The 17,711-nt window shown below is 40.2% G+C and overlaps 1 protein-coding gene across 6 annotated transcripts in view; it reads right to left on the bottom strand.

Moving 5' to 3' along the window:
* TOGARAM1 (TOG array regulator of axonemal microtubules 1) overlaps positions 1-17,711 on the bottom strand; it is a 146,110-nt gene that overhangs the window by 95,197 nt on the left and 33,202 nt on the right. For all 6 annotated transcript variants that reach the window (XM_084884882.1, XM_084884881.1, XM_084884880.1 and 3 more), the window contains exon 2: positions 6,050-6,206. In XM_084884882.1, the coding sequence (XP_084741008.1) occupies positions 6,050-6,206 (157 nt within the window). The remainder of the gene's footprint in view (positions 1-6,049; positions 6,207-17,711) is intronic.

The following is a 17,711-nucleotide window of genomic DNA, read 5'->3' on the forward strand; positions in this document are numbered from 1 at the left end:
TCCAGACTCTTTCTTGGTATTTTTGTGAATCACTTCAATACTTATTATCTTTTCCTTTCTTGAATTCCTATATACTTATAATCTGTAACATCCCATATAGAAATGGGTTATATGTTGTCTTACAATTCAGTTATTTAAAATCTGAGCTACTAGGCCCTAGCAGGTTTGGCTCAGTGAATAAAACATTGTCCCCCAGAATGAATACTCCTGGGTTCAACTCTGGGCATGTGTCAATTGCCGGCCCAAAAATAAACATTAAACTATACAATAATTATGATACTTCATTTTTATATGAAAATACCATGGAATATTACTGCATAAATATCTATAAACTCTACTAGGATAACAATGTTTTCTAAATATTGTGTCAAAACTCATAGCAAACAAATTTCAGTAACTGATATCATTTGGATACTAAATAATTGTTAACATCTATGACAAACTCCATCTTTATTATAAAATATTTTTCCTTTCCAACAAATTTTGTTTTGTTAACATATACATGATCATTTTTCTAATCAGTCAGGTGTTAAGTTTTGACATCTTTCTCTACTCCCCTAGTCCCATGGTCTGTAAACTGCAGCTCGAGAGCCACATGTGGCTCTTTGGCCCCTTGAGTGTGGCTCTTCCATAAAATATCATGGTCTGGACAAGACTATTTTGAAGAACTGGCGTTAGAAGAAGTTTAAAAAATTTGGCTCTCAAAAGAAATTTCAATCATTATACTGTTGATATTTGGCTCTGTTGACTAATGAGTTTGCTGACCACTGTCCTAGTCATCAAATTTTCCTGATTATTCCTTTTATTCCATTTGTAAATAACTTTATCACCTGGCTTTTTTCCTTTACTATGACACCAACAAATCTCCACTAGCTCCCTATGGCTTTCCAGTATGAGCTCCAAATTTTAAACCTAAAGGGATCCCTATATCCAAATTTATCTTTGACCATCTACAATGAATCTTGCCTTTATACAGTTCCCAGAATATCTCAAGCCCTTTCTTAATGTAAGCCTTTGAGCCTAGCTGGTGTGGCTCAGTGGTTGAGCACTGATCAACCAAAGAACTAAGAGTTCATAGGTTCGATTTCCAGTCAGGACACATGATGTTTGTGGGCTTGATCCCCAGTAGGAGATGTGCAAGAGTCAGCCAATGGATGATATTACTCCCTCATCAATGTTTCTATGTCTCTTTTTTATTAAATTCAATAATATAAGTCTTTACTCTTCTCATACTTCCCATTTAATTACTTGTATCACATACATCCCAAAAAGATGAAATTAAAATGTTATTTTCTCTTCAATGTCTTTTCTAACTGATATGGCCCATGACAATGCCAATGTACTCTGAACTACTATAATATTTACTTTCTGTAATACTTACTTAGGCAATTAAACATCTTTCTAGTTGCTCTAACCAAGAAAACCTTATGGTACTCTTGACTTTTCTTCCCCTCCCTCCTTCCCTTCATCCATCCCACCCTCTATTCCCAATCAATCATCAAATCATATCAACTCTACCTTTGATATATAATCAGAATCTAATCACTTTCATTATATTCATTGCTACTCTGGTCAAAGCCCCATCAATTCTAGCCTGGATTACTAAAATAGACTCCCTGTTTTCACCCTTTCCCTCCACAAATCTATTTTATTTTAATAAATCTTTATTGTTCATATTACAAATGTTCCTCATTTTCCCCCCTCCATTGATCCCCTCCTTCAGGTTACCACCCCACTGTCTGCCCTTTCCCCCTCCCCAACTGTCCTCATCCATAGGTGCACAGTTTATGTTCAGTCTCTTCCTGCACCCCCCATTCCTTTTCCCCCCCGAGAATCGTCAATTCACTCCCCTTCCATACCTCTGATTCTATTATATTCACCAGTTAATATTGTTCATCAGATTTTATTAATTCCCTTGGTTTTAAGATTCACTTGTTGATAGTTACATATTTGTTGTTCATAATTTTTATGTTTATTTTCTTCCTCTTCCTAAAAAACCGCCTTCAGCCAAAACCGGTTTGGCTCAGTGAATAGAGCATCGGTCTGCAGACTGAAAGGTCCCAGGTTCGATTCCGGTCAAGGGCATGTACATTGGTTGTGGGCACATCCTCGGTAGGGGGTGTGCAGGAGGCAGCTGGACGATGTTTCTCTCTTATCGATGTTTCTAGCTCTCTGTCCCTCTCCTTTCCTCTCTGTGGAAAATCAATAAAATATATTTTAAAAAAAAGAACCCCCTTCAGCAATTCATATAATTCTGGTTTGGCAGTGATGAACTCCTTTAGCTTTTTTTTTTATTTGTGAAGCTCTTTATCTGGCCTTCGATTCTGAGTGATAGCTTTGCTGGGTAGGGTATTTCTGGCTGTAGGTTCTTGCTATTCATCACCTTGAATATTTCTTGCCATTCCCGTCTGTCCTGCATGGTTTCTGTTGAGAAATCAACTGACAATTGTATGGGTGCTCCCTTATAGGTAACTACCTACTTTTCTCTTGCTGCTTTTAATATTCTCTTTGTCTTTTGCTCTTGGAATTTTCATTATGATGTGTCTTGGTGTGTTCCTCTTTGGATTCCTTTTGTATGGGGTTCTGTGCGCTTCCTGAACTTGTAAATCTATTTCTTTCATCAGATGGGGAAAGTTTTCTGTCACTATTTCTTCCAGTATGTTTTTGGTATCTTGCTCTCTCTCTTCTTCTGGGACCCTCATAATTCTGATGTTGGTTCACTTGAAGTTGTCCCAGAGGTTTCTTACATTATCTTCAACTTTCTGGATTCTCTTGTCTTCTTGCTTCTGTGGAGGAGTGTCTTCTGGCTCTTTATGTTCCAAACCTTTGTCTTGATTCTTGTGATCTTCCAGTCTGTTTTTAGGACTCTGTATAATATTTTTATTTCAGACAATGTATTATTTCTAGTTGATCCCTTTTTGTTTCTAGTTGATCCCTTTTCATATCCTCAGAGGTCTCATTTATCTTATTGGCCTTTTCTAAGAAATTCTTGAAAAACCTTATAAGTGTGGTTTTGAACTCTATATCAAGTTGCTTGTTGTCCTCCTTTTCTTTCGTTTGTGATCTCTTTCCTTATCTTGGCATTTTCGCAGCTTCCCTGAGTTGGTAGGGTGGCTTTGTGTGCTAAGGTGTCCTACATGGTTCAGTGGGTCGGCCTTCCAGTTACCTGAGGTGGACACTCTTGGTGTACCCCTTTGTGGAGTGTGTGTACAGCCTTGTTGTAGTTAAGTCTTGATTGTTGTTATTATCACTGGGAGAAAATGACCTCCAGACCAATTTGCTGTGAGGATCAGCTGTGTCTATGCCGGGAGACAGCCTTATTTGCCTAGACTTGGAAAATTGCAAAAGCATCTGTGTTCAGCTTAGATGGGCCGGAGTTTCAGGGTGAAGCCTACAGCCTTGGCTTCCCTCAGCCCCGCCCTATGAGGTTTCTGAGTCTCAGTGCTCCTCAGTGTCCTTTGGTACTCACTGAAAGCACCTCTGAGAGAAAGGTGCCTTGAGTTTCACCTGCTACCAGACAGTCTAGTCTCTTCCACAATGAGCCCTGAACTGGGGTTCAGTGCAGTTCGAAGTGGGGTTCAGTGCTGTCCGGAGCTTTTGTCTCCTTCCCGCTAGGGCAATCCAGCAGCACAGTCAACAGTCCGTCCTCTGCCCGCAATGTGCGCCTCTGGGACTGCCTTTCGCCGCTCCCATGAGCTTCTGTCTTACAGCCCAGATTCCCTCCATATGAGCCTGGGTCCCCCGGGTCGGGCCTAGAACTGGGGTTCAGTGCAGTCGGAACTAGGGCTCAGCACAGTCCGGAGCTTTTGTCTCCTTCCCACTAGGGCAATCTAGCAGCAGAGTCAACAGTCCGTCCTCTACGCGCAATGTGCGCCTCTGGGACTGCCTTTCGCCGCTCCGCCTTATAGCCTAGATTCCCTCTGTATAAGCCTGGATCCCCAGGGTCTCGCCCAGAACTGGGGTTCAGTGTAGTCGGAAATGGGGCTCAGCACAATCCGGAGCTTTTATCTCCTTCCCGCTAGGGAACGCCAACCAGGCACTCGGCTGCTCATCCTCTCCGGCTCCATCCTCTCTCTACATGTGCACTGTGTCTCCGTACCTTAGGTTTTTACAGCTCCTCTGATTTTCCTTCTAGTTTTCTCTTTCCTTCTAGTTGTAGAATGTCCAGTCAGTCAACTTTCCTGTAATTCTGGATAATGTCCACTTTATATTTTAGTTGTATTTTTTTGAAATTGTTGTGTGAGGCTGCAGCTAGGCGTTTACCTATGCCGCCATCTTGATTTCTCCCCTGTCCCATGTGCCTCCTTAAGTCTATTTTAAATATAATATTCAAGCCCAGCTGGTTTGGCTCAGTAGCTAAAACTTTGGCCTGGGCCCTAAAAATAGGCCTTTACCTGCACCTATTACTTACCAGCAGCACATACAGGAAGTGAATCTGAGTTAAAATCCAGACTATTCTGAAATAAATTTCTTTTTTTTTTTCTTTTTTTTTTTTTAAATAAAGGGAAATCTTACTTTTTAAAAAAATATTTTTTATTGATTTTTTACAGAGAGGAAGACAGAGGAACAGAGAGTTAGAAACATCGATGAGAGAGAATCATCCAACTGCCTCTTGCACACCTCCTCTTGGGGATGTGCCCACAACCAAGGTACATGCCCTTGACCAGAATCGAACCAGGGACCATTCAGTCTGTAGGCCGACACTCTATCCACTCAGCCAAACCAGTTTCAGCTGAAATAAATTTCTTGATACTATTTTTCTGCTAAATGAAGGATTTGATTTTGGTCAAGGGCACATGCTTGGGGTACAGGCTCAAACCCCAGTAGTGAGCATGCAGAAAGCAGCTGATCAATGATTCTCTCATTATTGATGTTTCTATTTCTCTCACTCCCTCTCCCTTCCTCTTTGTAATCAATAAAAATATATTAAAAACAAATAAGCAATCCTATATAAAGGGTAATATGCAAATTGTCCCCTTCACTGGAAGTTCAACTGGGAGTTCAACCAGGAGCTCCACCAGGTTGGGGGGGGGGTGTTATTTGTTTGCAAATTCGTGCACTGGGCCTCTAGTAAATAAATATAATGTTCAAAACAAAACAATTGATTTTATTTCTTTCCTTAAATGTCCCTCATTCAGAGTAAATGTCAAGTTCATTCAATAGTCCATTAGGTCTTATAAATAAGAACACCTAATATTTCTTTAAAAAATAATGTGTTTTTATTGATTTCAGAGATGAAGGGAGAGGGAGAGAAACATCAATGATGAGGAATCATTGATCAGCTGCCTCATGCATGCCCCCTACTGGGGACTGAGCACACAACCTGGGCATGTGCCCTTGACTAGAATTGAACCTGAGACCCTTTAGTCTGCAGGCCAATGCTCTATTCACTGAGACAAAGGGAATAGAGTCCTAATATCTCTTGAATTTCATTTTCTACTTTTCTCTTAGTCATTTCAATCCAGATTGAATAGCCTCTTTGATCTTTCTCAAACTTGTTCCATACTCTGCACTTACTATTCCCTCTTCCTGGAATTATTTGCTCTTCTCTCTTGATATCTTTATAGTTTGTTTCAAGTATTTTTTATCTGAATATGGCCTTCTTTCAATACATTATTTAACATAGGACTTCCTTTATATTCATCTTCTCTGATTATTTTTTTCCACAGCATTTATCACCGTCTAATCTGTTTTACATTAATTTAATGTCTGCTTCATTCCAAACAGACTACAAGATATATTAGACACAAAACTTTTCCTCTTTGTTGACAGCTATATGCCCAGTACTTAGGAAAGTATGTGACACATAGGAGACACTCAATAATATTGATTTATATTACGACTTGAAGGGTTTCAATGAGAAGCCCCTTCAGTGTCTTAGAAGACCATTTATGTCTAAGTGTCCACTCTTATCAGATCTTTAACAAATACTTACTGAACCTAAATTGTCTACTAGATTAAAAGTTCTATGAGCCCTTAAATAAACTATAAAGTTTACAGACATCTTTTATTTAGTTAAACATGTCAATTACTTGCACCTATTACTTACCAGCAGCACATACAGGAAGTGAATCTGAGTTAAAATCCAGACTATTATGAAATAAATTTCTTGATACACTTTTTCTGCTAAAACATAAATCATCATTGACTGACATTCCTTGAGAGGGCTTTAATTTTGACGAAGGGATGAAATCATATGCTGAAAACTATAGAAACAGAATAATAAGTTAGCAAATTTGTGTTAAGGCTACCTGTGCAATAACTGAGACAATAATTTAGACCCAATTATGAAATTCATATTAAAAGAAAAAATTAAATTTATCAAATGTACAATGATACAAGTAAGAATCCATATTTAGTATAAAATATCTGTATTTTTCATTCTATGGTAGAAAAACAAAATTTTCCCTCTTTTTTACTACTTCCCCCCAAATCTTTTCTATATCTTACCTTCCTATATAACACATCTAACAGCTAGGAAAGAAAGGTAACAAAAAGAGTAAAACAGCCATTTGAATAGAGAAAGGAACCTTTTTTTTTAAATTAATCCTCACATGAGGATATTTTTCCATAGTGTTTTTATTTTTTATTTTTTAGGGAGAGTGGAAGAGTGAAAGACAGAAACACCGAAGTGAGAGAAACACATTGATTAGTTGCCACCAGTGAAAGCCTTGACTAGGACCTGGGCAGGGGAGGAGTCTGCAACCAAGGTATGTGCCCTTGACTGGAATCAAACCCAGGACCCTTTGGCCCACAGGCTGACGCTCTATCCATTGAGCCAAACAGGCTAGGGTGAGAAAAGAACATTTTTTACTCAGTGGCAAAGCCTGTCACACTAAAACGATCTGTGTTTCAACATCCTATCTAATAAAGAGGGAATATGCTATTTGACTGCCACACACTCAAAGATGGTGGCGTCCACAGCCACAAGATAGCAGTACCCAGTCCCCTCAGCCCTGCCTCTGGACACCCCCAGTCTCCTTAGCCCCCCAACTGCTCAGGGCTGACCTGAGGCACAGGCAAGCCTTCAATGTCAGCTACCTAGCTGCCCAGGTCCGGCCCTGAAGCACAGACAAGTCTTGGATGGCGGCTGCTCAGCCAATGCCCAAGACGCAGGCAAGCCTCAGATATCGGCTGCCCAGCTGCCCAGGGCAGCCCAAGGCTCAGGTAATCAGGGCTGCCTGAGGCTTGCACTGCTGGCAGTGGCAGCAGCAGTGTGATGGGGTGTCACCTTCCCATGATGGCTGGGTCACCTCCTGCCCCTGAGGGCTCCCAGACTGTGAGAGGGGACAGGTTGGGCTGAGGAACGCCCCCTCTAGTGCATGAATTTTCATGCACCAGGCCTCTAGTTAGACAATAAATGACAGCTGAAGGCCATCAAACCACTCAACTATACTAAAGCAAGTTTCTTCTTCTTAATCTGCATCCCAAATGTAAATTAATACATGGTCATGGTTCCCTTAAAATATACTTTATTTTTATTCCAATAAAGTTGTATTTTTAGATATTTAAATTTCATATCATTTTCACCTGTCACAGAACATTATTCTTTTTTAAAAAAAAATATTTTATTGATTTTTTAACAGAGAGGAAGGGAGAGAAACAGAGAGTTAGAAACATTAATGAATAGAGTCATCAATCAGCTGCCTCCTGCAAACCCCCCACTGGGGATATGCCTGCAACCAAGGCACATGCCCTTGACCGGAATCGAACCCGGGACCTTTCAGTCCCCAAGTCGACGCTCTATTCATTGAGCCAAACCAGTTTCGGCCAGAACATTATTCTTTTGATTTTTTTTAACTATTAAAAAAATGTAAAAACCATTCTTGCTCATAGGCTTTACAAAAAAAAGGTGGTAGGCCAGATTTGGCTAGAGGCTGCAGTTTGCAGACTCCAGTTTTAGAAAGGTAAAAGAGAGCTTAGTGACTAGAGCTACTGCCCACACATTAAAATAGACAGGATCAAAAGTGTGAGTCTCTGATTCCATGCTGGCGAGTGTGGTCAAGGAACTGAAAAGTCATCATTTTTCTGATTCCAGAAATGGTCTCTAGAGTTACAAGACGAGGAGATAGGACAGACCCCAGGGAAAGAAGGGGATGGAGACTGTGTAGTGCTGCAAGAAGTAATCCTTAGCCTGGTAGGACATGACAACCCAGCTGGGTTCAAGCAGACCACTGTCCCCGCCCCTCTGGGTCAGCCGCTGCCAGCCATAGCCTCTCATAGACCTACACCCTCCATCCTCCCACTGATCGCAAGTCTAAAATATATTCTAAAGATAGATGGGTCTTTTATTTAAAACAAAGTATATAACACTTTATATATGTCTAGGACATTGTTTCCAATTCATTTTTCACATACCTCCTTTGATCCTTAAGGTACAGAATTGCCAGGATAGAATTTTGAATTCTACCTAATCATAGTTAAAGAACTAAATGAGAACATGATTTAAGTGTTCAGAATTCTTCACCAATGACAACCTCAATTATTCTGGATCACTTCATATTCAACATAGCTATAGAACATTTTTTAAATGGCGTGAACAGACAAGAAATTATACATATGTCTATATAGTTTCTTGAGGTTTACTAACACAATAAAATCTAGACATGTGGTAAACTATAAGCCTTCTCAGTAATACTTCTTTGTAAACGTTACCTATTATCAAATAGTGTTGAAATAAAACAAAATTGAAGTAATGTAGCTCTGGCTGGTGTGGCTCAATTCCCCATCAGGCACATACCGTGTTCCCTCCCTTCCTCTCTCTCAACATATACTTAGGTGAGGGTTAAAAAAAATTAAAGCAATGTCTATTTGAAAACTTTTTAGCTACTTGTCAATTAAAATATGAGACTATAAACTATTAAATATACCTTAGGGACATGTTATTCCTCAACAAATTTTGAGAAAAATCTATTAACTCCTTCAAAAATTAACCCAGAAAATGTCAATGAGGAAAAAAAAAATGTCTCAAAGGCCTGACTTTACTTTCTTGCAATCTCATATTATAATTTCTATGACTGATTATATATAGTAGTCAGAATTAAAAGGACACAATGGAATAAAAATGAGGCCAATTATAGTCAACTTCTTATTGGATACATTTAAAGACATACCTAGTTGAAAGAGTAATCTATCAATAGAAAAAATACTCCAGTATGGAATAATTTCATATTAGATTTATTCGGCAATTAATTTCTGCTCATAGAATAGAGCATTCATATGTATGCCAAATACAACAGCTAGTGGTGGTGGTGGTGGTGATGGGGATTAAGAGCGCAGTGGTCATAGTGGAAAATGTGTGTAGGAGTATAGGATTTTCAAGAATCTAGAAGTCAGTAAGGAATTAAACTTTGCTATAGAAAATTCTGCAAATATTTAAAAGCAGACTCTAGGATACACAATTATTATTAACAAACATGCCCTTTTAGGTCTCTCTTAAAATCAGTCAATTATTTTTCATCAGAATAAGGTGTGATGACACTAAATGAATAAAGGGAAAGGGAAATGAGAGTAAATGAGAACAGTACAGATGTATTTTGAAAGAGTTATGAGCTAAATTTACAGAATGTAAAGCAGTGAACATGGCATTGAGTTTTTGGTCTTTGAAGTAAATATCAAAATTTTTAATTTGTTTAACTCTTTTGAGTTATAGTACATAAAAATATAAAAGGCAAGTTTCAAACTTAATATTTTAACAATGACTTAATTCACATAGTCATATGTACTTTTTTAAAATTTAATTTCAGAGAAGGAAGAAGGAGAGGTACAGAAATATCAACAATGAGAGAGAATCATCAATAGGTTGCCTCCTATGCACCCCACACTGGGGACTGAGTCCACAAACCAGGCATGTGCTCAGACCGGGTATCTAATTGTGGCCTCTTGGTTTTTAGGATCATAGGTTGAAGCTCAATTACTGAGCCTCACCAGCTGGGCTTATGTACTATTTGAATCTTGCATTTGCTTTCTTATATAATTTTCATTGAAAGATTCTTTGACCTCATAATACATTTTATTTAATCTTCCGACAAAGGTTGTAAAAAACATAAGAATAGTTTTATTCTATTTTGGTATAGCAGCAAATTATCAGAAAAAGGCCTTTTAATAGCTAATGCTCTCAGAAACTACCTATATTCCTGCATTTATTGAACTCGTACTAAAATGTATCTTGATTTTCAGATTGGTGAGCTTTTCATCTTCTACCAGCTCTTTCTGGTTTTACCTGGATTTCAACCTTGTCCCTTAATGGTGGTCATTTAAAAAGTTTATTCCAGCAGTGGAATGCAGGGAAGTTCAATACAGTCCTGACTAGGAAACAGGTGTGCCAAACAGAACAGTACAGGAAGTGAATGACTTTCACTACTGCACATTTTTTTTATTTTATTTTTTCATCTTCTACTTAAGAAACTAATTTTTTTTCTTTTTTCCTCACTTGACTTTACCTTTTTAATCATTACATTTTTATTTTCAATAAGTATTATTACTACTACTATTTTACCTTTTCTTTAAGTGTCATTTTATTTTCTTTTATTTTACCTTGGGATCAGTGTTCAACATTCTATTTCCATCTTTCCTTTAGCATCATTTTACTCTATCTCAACTTTACCTTTATGCCAACACTTTCTTCCTTGCTTTTCTCTTTAGTTGTACTGTTTCTCTTACCCTAGTCCTGCTTTATATTTTCCCTATTCCTTCTTTTTAACCCATTAAAATTTCATTCTACTTATATATATCTAATTTCCAATCCCCAGATCCAAGTACATACACAAATTCTCTCTTTCTTCACTATCCAAATTTTTTTCTCAGTCCCTTTGTTGTGGTTTGCTTGATTGTTCCTTATATGTTTATTTTTAATGCTTGTTTGTGAGATTGTTTCACTTTTTTTTCCTTTTTTTGTTTTTGTTTTTTGCTTCTGCTTTCCCTTGCCTCTCTTGATATTAGTTGTTGTTTGTAGTTTGCATTCATTTCTAGGTATTTCTTGCTGGCATTTGCTGGGATTAGTGGTTGTGATATTGGAGTATTCTTCATATACACACACATAGTTTTTCCCCCCCTCTTCTTTCTTATCCTCTTTCGTTTCTCTCTTACTTTTTTTTTTCCTTTTCCCAATTTCATTTTTGCACTCCTCTTTCTTTCTCTTCTTCTTTCTTTCTAATCCTCTAATTTGTGTTTCTCTGGTAGTCACCTTTATTTGGGGTTATTGGTATCTTGAATACATTTGTGTTCAGTGCCTCATGCGTTGTATTTTGTGCCTTTAAATCAACGCAGGAGAGAGAGAACTACATAACGAGGCACCCAAAGAAGAGAGAACATGGGGAGACAAAGAAACAGCCCGCATATGAAAGAAAAGCAGGCATCACCAAAGAAGTAAATGAAATGGAGGCAAGAAACCTGTCAGAAAAAGAATTCAGAGAAATGGTCAAGGTGGATGAAAAGAATGCAAGACAAATTCAACAATTTGTGTAAGAACCAAGAGAAAAATGAAGAACCAAAAAGATGTGAAAAATAACATCGCTGCTATAAATAATTCAATAGAAAGAATCAACAGTAGATTAGAAGAAGCAGAGGACAGAATCAGTGAGCTAGAAGACAAGGTGAGGGAAAATACCCAAGTAGAGCAGCATTAAAAAAATAATAATTAAAGCAGGAGGAGAGCCTAAGGGAACTTTAGGACAACAAAAAACAAAACAACATCCGCATAATAGGGGAGCCAGAAGGAGAGGAGACTGAGCAAGAAATAGAAAACCTGTTTGAAGAAATAATGACAGAAAACTTCCCTGATATAGGGGGGGAAAAAAAAAAAACCACACAAATCCAATAAGCCCAGTAAAATGAACCCCAAAAGACTGACGCCAAGGCACATCATAATTAAATTGGCAAGCACCAATAACAAAGTAAGAATCTTAAAAGTGGCCAGAGAGAGACAGAAAATTACCTGCAAAGGAACCCCCATCAATCAGACTACCGACTGATTTCTCAACAGAAACACATCAGGCCAGAAGGAAATGGAATTTCATACAAAGTCAAAAAGGAAGGGTCTGAATCTAAGAATACTGCACCCAGCAAGGATACCAATCAAAATTGAGGGGGAAATCAGGAGCTTCACAAACAAAAAAGAAGTAAGGGAATTTCTCACCACCAAACCAGCAATGCAAGAAATGCTAAAGGGTCTGCTGTAAAAAGAAGAAATAGGAGAGGAAACAAGGATGGTGTCATAGGTAAATGCCTAACTGCAGCCTCACACAACAATTTTAAAAAATACAACTAAAATACAAAATGGACATTATCCAGAACTACAGGAAAGTTGACTGACTGGAAATTCTACAACTACCCTGTTTCCCCGAAAATATGACAGTGTCTTATATTAATTTTTGCTCCCAAAGATGCGCTAGGTCTCATTTTCAGGGGATGTCTTATTTTTCCATGAAGAAGAATATGGTACACATTTGTTGTTAAATGAAAATAAAGGAAATTTATTACCTGTATACGGTATGGTAGTATGGTAGTTGTCAACACAAACCAGACAAACTGTGAATCCTACAGTATCAAGAATTTACTCATTTATTCAATGACAATCATGTCATCATCTTCTGGAACATCATCATAACAATCCAATTCCTGAATTTCCTGGTGAATTTCTTGTCACTCCATTTCTTTCAGAATCAGTGGACCAAATCTCATGTTTAGCAGTAGCACTGTCTTTAAATGAGTACTTCTTGTCAAGGTAGCCTGCTCGCAGTGCATTTGCAATGCAACTGTCAGTGATTTTCTCCCATGAATTCTTCACCCAAGTCACAACTTCTTGCAGTTTAGGTTTCACAAAGTTTCCACGCTGATTTCTCTCCATTCTATTTTCAATTTAGTCATTAATTTCCATGCACAAATTGTCTTTGAATGGCTTGTTTATTGCAATATCGAGAGTGTGGAGATATGCCATCATTCCTGTAGGAATCATTATCTGATCCATTTTTCTTTTGTGAAGAAATGTCTTCATGTCTTTAGCGTGGTGAGTGCTGGCTGCATCCCAGACTAGTAGACCCCTTTGGTTCCCTTGCATAACAAGCGGCAGCATTAAATCAACCCATTTCCTTATAATTGCTTGTGTTGCCCAGGCTTTTTCAGTTTCAAAAATAAAAACGCCCAAAACATGTTTAATCTTTTCCTTCTTGCCCTTAGAAATGACTAAAGGTGGGATTTTAGTGCCATCCAGATGAACTGCCAAAATACAGGAAACACATGCGCTTTCGTAAGCAGTGGAGGGAATGTACACTAAGGAGGCACCCTGCTGTTCAATTGTTGTTTGAGATGATTGGCCCATAAACACTGCAGTTTGATCCATAGCAATCATGTTGGAAAAATTGTATTTAGAGAAGTCAACATCATCAATAAAAGACATGAATGCAAGTGCTCGCTTAATAACTTGAGTATCTTCCAACATAAACAATGTTATAGATCTTCTTAAAGATAGTTCACTTCGCTGAAGGAAATTATCCAGCCAGTGTTGTGATGCTTTGAAGTCTTCGGGGGCTATGTCAAACTGTGGTGCCATTGCAAGGGCAAATTCTTGAATCTGAGCCTTATACACAACCAAAGCCTCTGCTCTCCTGTCAACAACCCATTCACAGATCAAGTCTTCCAGCTCAGAAAATAATGGTTGCCGACCTGATCCACACTTACGCTTTATAGCATTTCCCTTGTCCACTTGTTCAATGAGGTTACCATACTCTGCTCGCCATTTTCGGACCAATCGGATACTCAACATCTTCTCTTTGCAGAAAGCAGTAAGATTTTGGCCCCAAGAGTCTTCCATGATTCCTTTCTTGTACTCCACGGAGTAGCTTTTTCTTTTTGCGCTCATTTCTAGGGGTAAAAAAAGGAATTGGGGTATTAAGGTGGAGGGAGGGGGATCACTTAAAATGACACAGAGAGCATCAGAGGGGGGAATCAATATGGCACAGGAGAATCAGAGGGGGGATTACCATTTTAGTAACCCCTTTTGATCCTCCTGTGTCATTTTGATTGCCCCCTCTTATCCTTCTGTGTCATTTAAGTGATTCCCCCTACCCCTACCCTTGTGCCACTGAAGACCTTCACCAGACATCCCCTTTACCCCTTTATCAGATATTTAGTGCCTGGGGCCTGCCTGGGGACTGTCACTGGGCTTGCTGGGGCCTGGATCTGGGCTGGAGCAGGGTCTGCCACTGACTGAGAACCTTCAGTCATCATGAGGGCGGCCGCAAGCATCAGGTAGTGTTACCAGAGACAGACCAGCACTCAACACCTTCACCACGTCCTGTCTGCTCTAATCCTCCTGTTCTTCTACACACATCTGCGAAAGTCTCCTCCTCTCTCCCGCCCCACTCACTGCTCACTTCGACCTCCGCTCCACCTCCACACAGCAGTGACGTCAGGACTCCGCATAATGTCACTGGTTGCTAGACGCCAGTCGGGGCGGATCTAGCGACCAGTTTATGGTAAATTAATTTTCATTCTAAGAAAGAGCCTGGGGGGCCTTATTTTCGGGAGGATGCCTTATATTTCACTCAGAAGGAAACCTATAAGTAGGTCTTATTTTCGGAGGATGTTTTATTTTCGGGGAAACAGCGAAGGAAAGAGAAAACCAGAAGGATTATCAGAGGAGCTATAGAAGCCTAAGGTACGGAGACACAGTGTGTGCATGGGGAGAGGATGGAGCCGAAGAGATGGGGCAGCTGAGTGCCTGGCTGGCATTCCCTAGCGGAAAAGAGATAAAAACTCCGGACTGTGCTGAACCCCAGTTCTGACTGCACTGAACCCCAGTTCTGGGCGAGACCCTGGGGACCCAGGCTCATACATAGGGATTCTAGGCTATAAGGTGAAACTCAGGGGAGCGGTGAAAGGCAGAGCCCCAAAGGTGCACACATTGCGCGCAGAGGACAGACTGTTGACTGTGCCGCTGGATTGCCCTAGCAGGAACGAGACAAAAGCTCCGGACTTCACTGAACCCGACTTCTAACCCCACTTCCAACTGCACTGAAACCCAGTTCCAGGCTCATTGGGGAGAGACTAGACTGTCTGGTAGTAGGCAAAACTCGAGGGCACCTTTCTCTCAGAGGTGCTTGCAGCAAGAACCAAAGGACAATGAGGAACATTGAGACTCAGAAACCTCATAGGGCGGGGCTGAGGGAAGCCAAGGCTGTAGGCTCCACCCTGAAACTACCTAATCCAAGCTGAACACAGAGGCTTTTGCAATTTTCCAAGTCTAGTCGAATAAGGCTGTCCCCTGGCATAGACACAGCTGATCCTCATAGCCAATTGGCCTGGAGGTCAGTTCCTCCCAGTGATACTAACAACAATCAAGACTTAACTACAACAAGGCTGTACACACACTCCACAAAGGGGTGCACCAAGAGTGTCCACCTCAGGTAACTGGGAGGCCGACCCACTGAACCATGTAGGACACCTTAACACACAAAGTCACTCTACCAACTCAGGGAAGCTGAGAAAATGCCGAGACAAAGAAACAGATCACAAACAAAAGAAATGGAGGACAACAAGTGACTGGATATAGAGTTCAAAACCACGCTTATAAGGTTTTTCAAGAATTTCCTAGAAAAGGCCAATAAAATAAATGAGACCTCTGAGGATATGAAAAGGGATCAACTAGAAACAAAAAAGGGATCAATCAGAAATAAAAAAGACATTGTCTGAAATAAAAATATTATACAGAGTCCTAAAAACAGACTGGAAGATCACAAGAATCAAGACAAAGGTTTGGAACACAAAGAGCCAGAGGACACTCCTCCACAGAAGCAAGAAGACAAGAGAATCCAGAAAGTTGAAGATAATGTAAGAAACCTCTGGTACAACTCCAAGTGAACCAACATCAGAATTATGGGGGTCTCAGAAGATGAGAGAGAGCAAGATACTGAAAACATATTGAAAGAAATAGTGAAAGAGAACTTCCCCCACTTGGTGAAGGAAATAGACTTACAAGTCCAGGAAGCACACAAAACCCCAAACAAAAGGAACCCAAAGAGGACCACACCAAGACACATCATAATGAAAATTCCAAGAGCAAAAGACGAAGAGAGAATATTAAAAGCAGCAAGAAAAAAGCAGGTAGTTACCTATAAAGGAGCACCCATACGATTGTCAGCTGATTTCTCAACAGAAACCATGCAGGCCAGACGGGAATGGCAAGAAATATTCAAGGTGATGAATAGCAAGAACCTACAGCCAGAAATACTCTACCCAGCAAAGCTATCACTCAGAATCGAAGGCCAGATAAAGAGCTTCACAAATAAAAAAAGCTAAAGGAATTAATCACTGCCAAATCAGAATTATATGAATTGCTGAAGGGGGTTCTTTCTTTCTTTCTTTCTTTCTTTCTTTCTTTCTTTCTTTCTTTCTTTCTTTCTTTTTTTTAAAAAATATATTTTATTGATTTTCCACAGAGAGGAAAGGAGAGGGACGGAGAGCTAGAAACATTGATGAGAGAGAAACATCGTCCAGCTGCCTCCTGCACAGCCCTTACCAGGGATATGTCTGCAACCAATGTATATGCTCTTCACCGGAATCAAAAGGGGACCTTTCAGTCTGCAGACCAATGCTCTATCCACTGAGCCAAACTGGTTTTGGCTGAAGGGGGTTCTTTAGGAAGAGGAAGAAAATAAAGATAAAAATTATGAACAACACACAATAGGAGAGAAATCAAGATGGCGGCATAGGTAAACGCCTAGCTTCAGCCTCACACAACAATTTCAAAAAATAAACTAAAATATAAGTGGACATTATCCAGAACTACAGGAAAGTTGACTGACTGGAAATTCTACAACTAGAAGGAAAGAGAAAACTAGAAGGAAAATCAGAGGAGCTGTAAAAACCTAAGGTACGGAGACACAGTGCACATGTAGAGAGAGGATGGAGCCGGAGAGGATGAGCAGCCGAGTGCCTGGTTGGCGTTCCCTAGCGGGAAGGAGATAAAAGCTCCGGATTGTGCTGAGCCCCATTTCCGACTACACTGAACCCCAGTTCTGGGCGAGACCCTGGGGACCCAGGCTCATACAGAAGGATTCTAAGCTGTAAGGCGGATACTCAGGGGAGCGGCGAAGGGCAGAGCCCGAGTCATGCACATTGTGTGTAGAGGACGGACTGTTGACTGTGCCACTGGATTGCCCTAGTATTGCCCTAGCGGGAAGAAGACAAAAGCTCCAGACTTCACTGAACCCCACTTCCAACTGCACTGAACCCCAGTTCTGGACTCATTGGGGGAGAGACTAAACTGTCTGGTAGTTGGGGAAACTCAAGGGCACCTTTCTCTCAGAGGTGCTTGCAGCGAGTACCTAAGGACACTGATGAACACTGAGATTCAGGAACCTCATAGGGCGGGGCTGACTGGAAGCCAAGGCTGTAAGCTCCACCCTGAAATTCTGTCCCATCTAAGCTGAGCACAGAGGCTTTTGAATAGACACAGCTGATCATCACAGCCAATTGGGCTGGAGGTAAGTTCCTCCCAGTGATACCAACAACAATTAAGATTTAACTACAAAAGGCTGTACACACAGTCCACAAAGGGGTGCACCAAGAGTGTCCACCTCAGGTAACTGGGAGGCTTACCCACTGAATCATATAGGACACCTTTACACACAAAGCCACCCTACCAACTCAGGGAAGCAGTGAAAATGCCGAGACAAGGAAACAAATCACAAACGAAAGAAATGCAGGCCAAA

This window comes from Pipistrellus hanaki (genome assembly GCF_964339955.1).
Source record: "Pipistrellus hanaki genome assembly, chromosome: 1".
Lineage (NCBI taxonomy): Eukaryota > Metazoa > Chordata > Mammalia > Chiroptera > Vespertilionidae > Pipistrellus > Pipistrellus hanaki.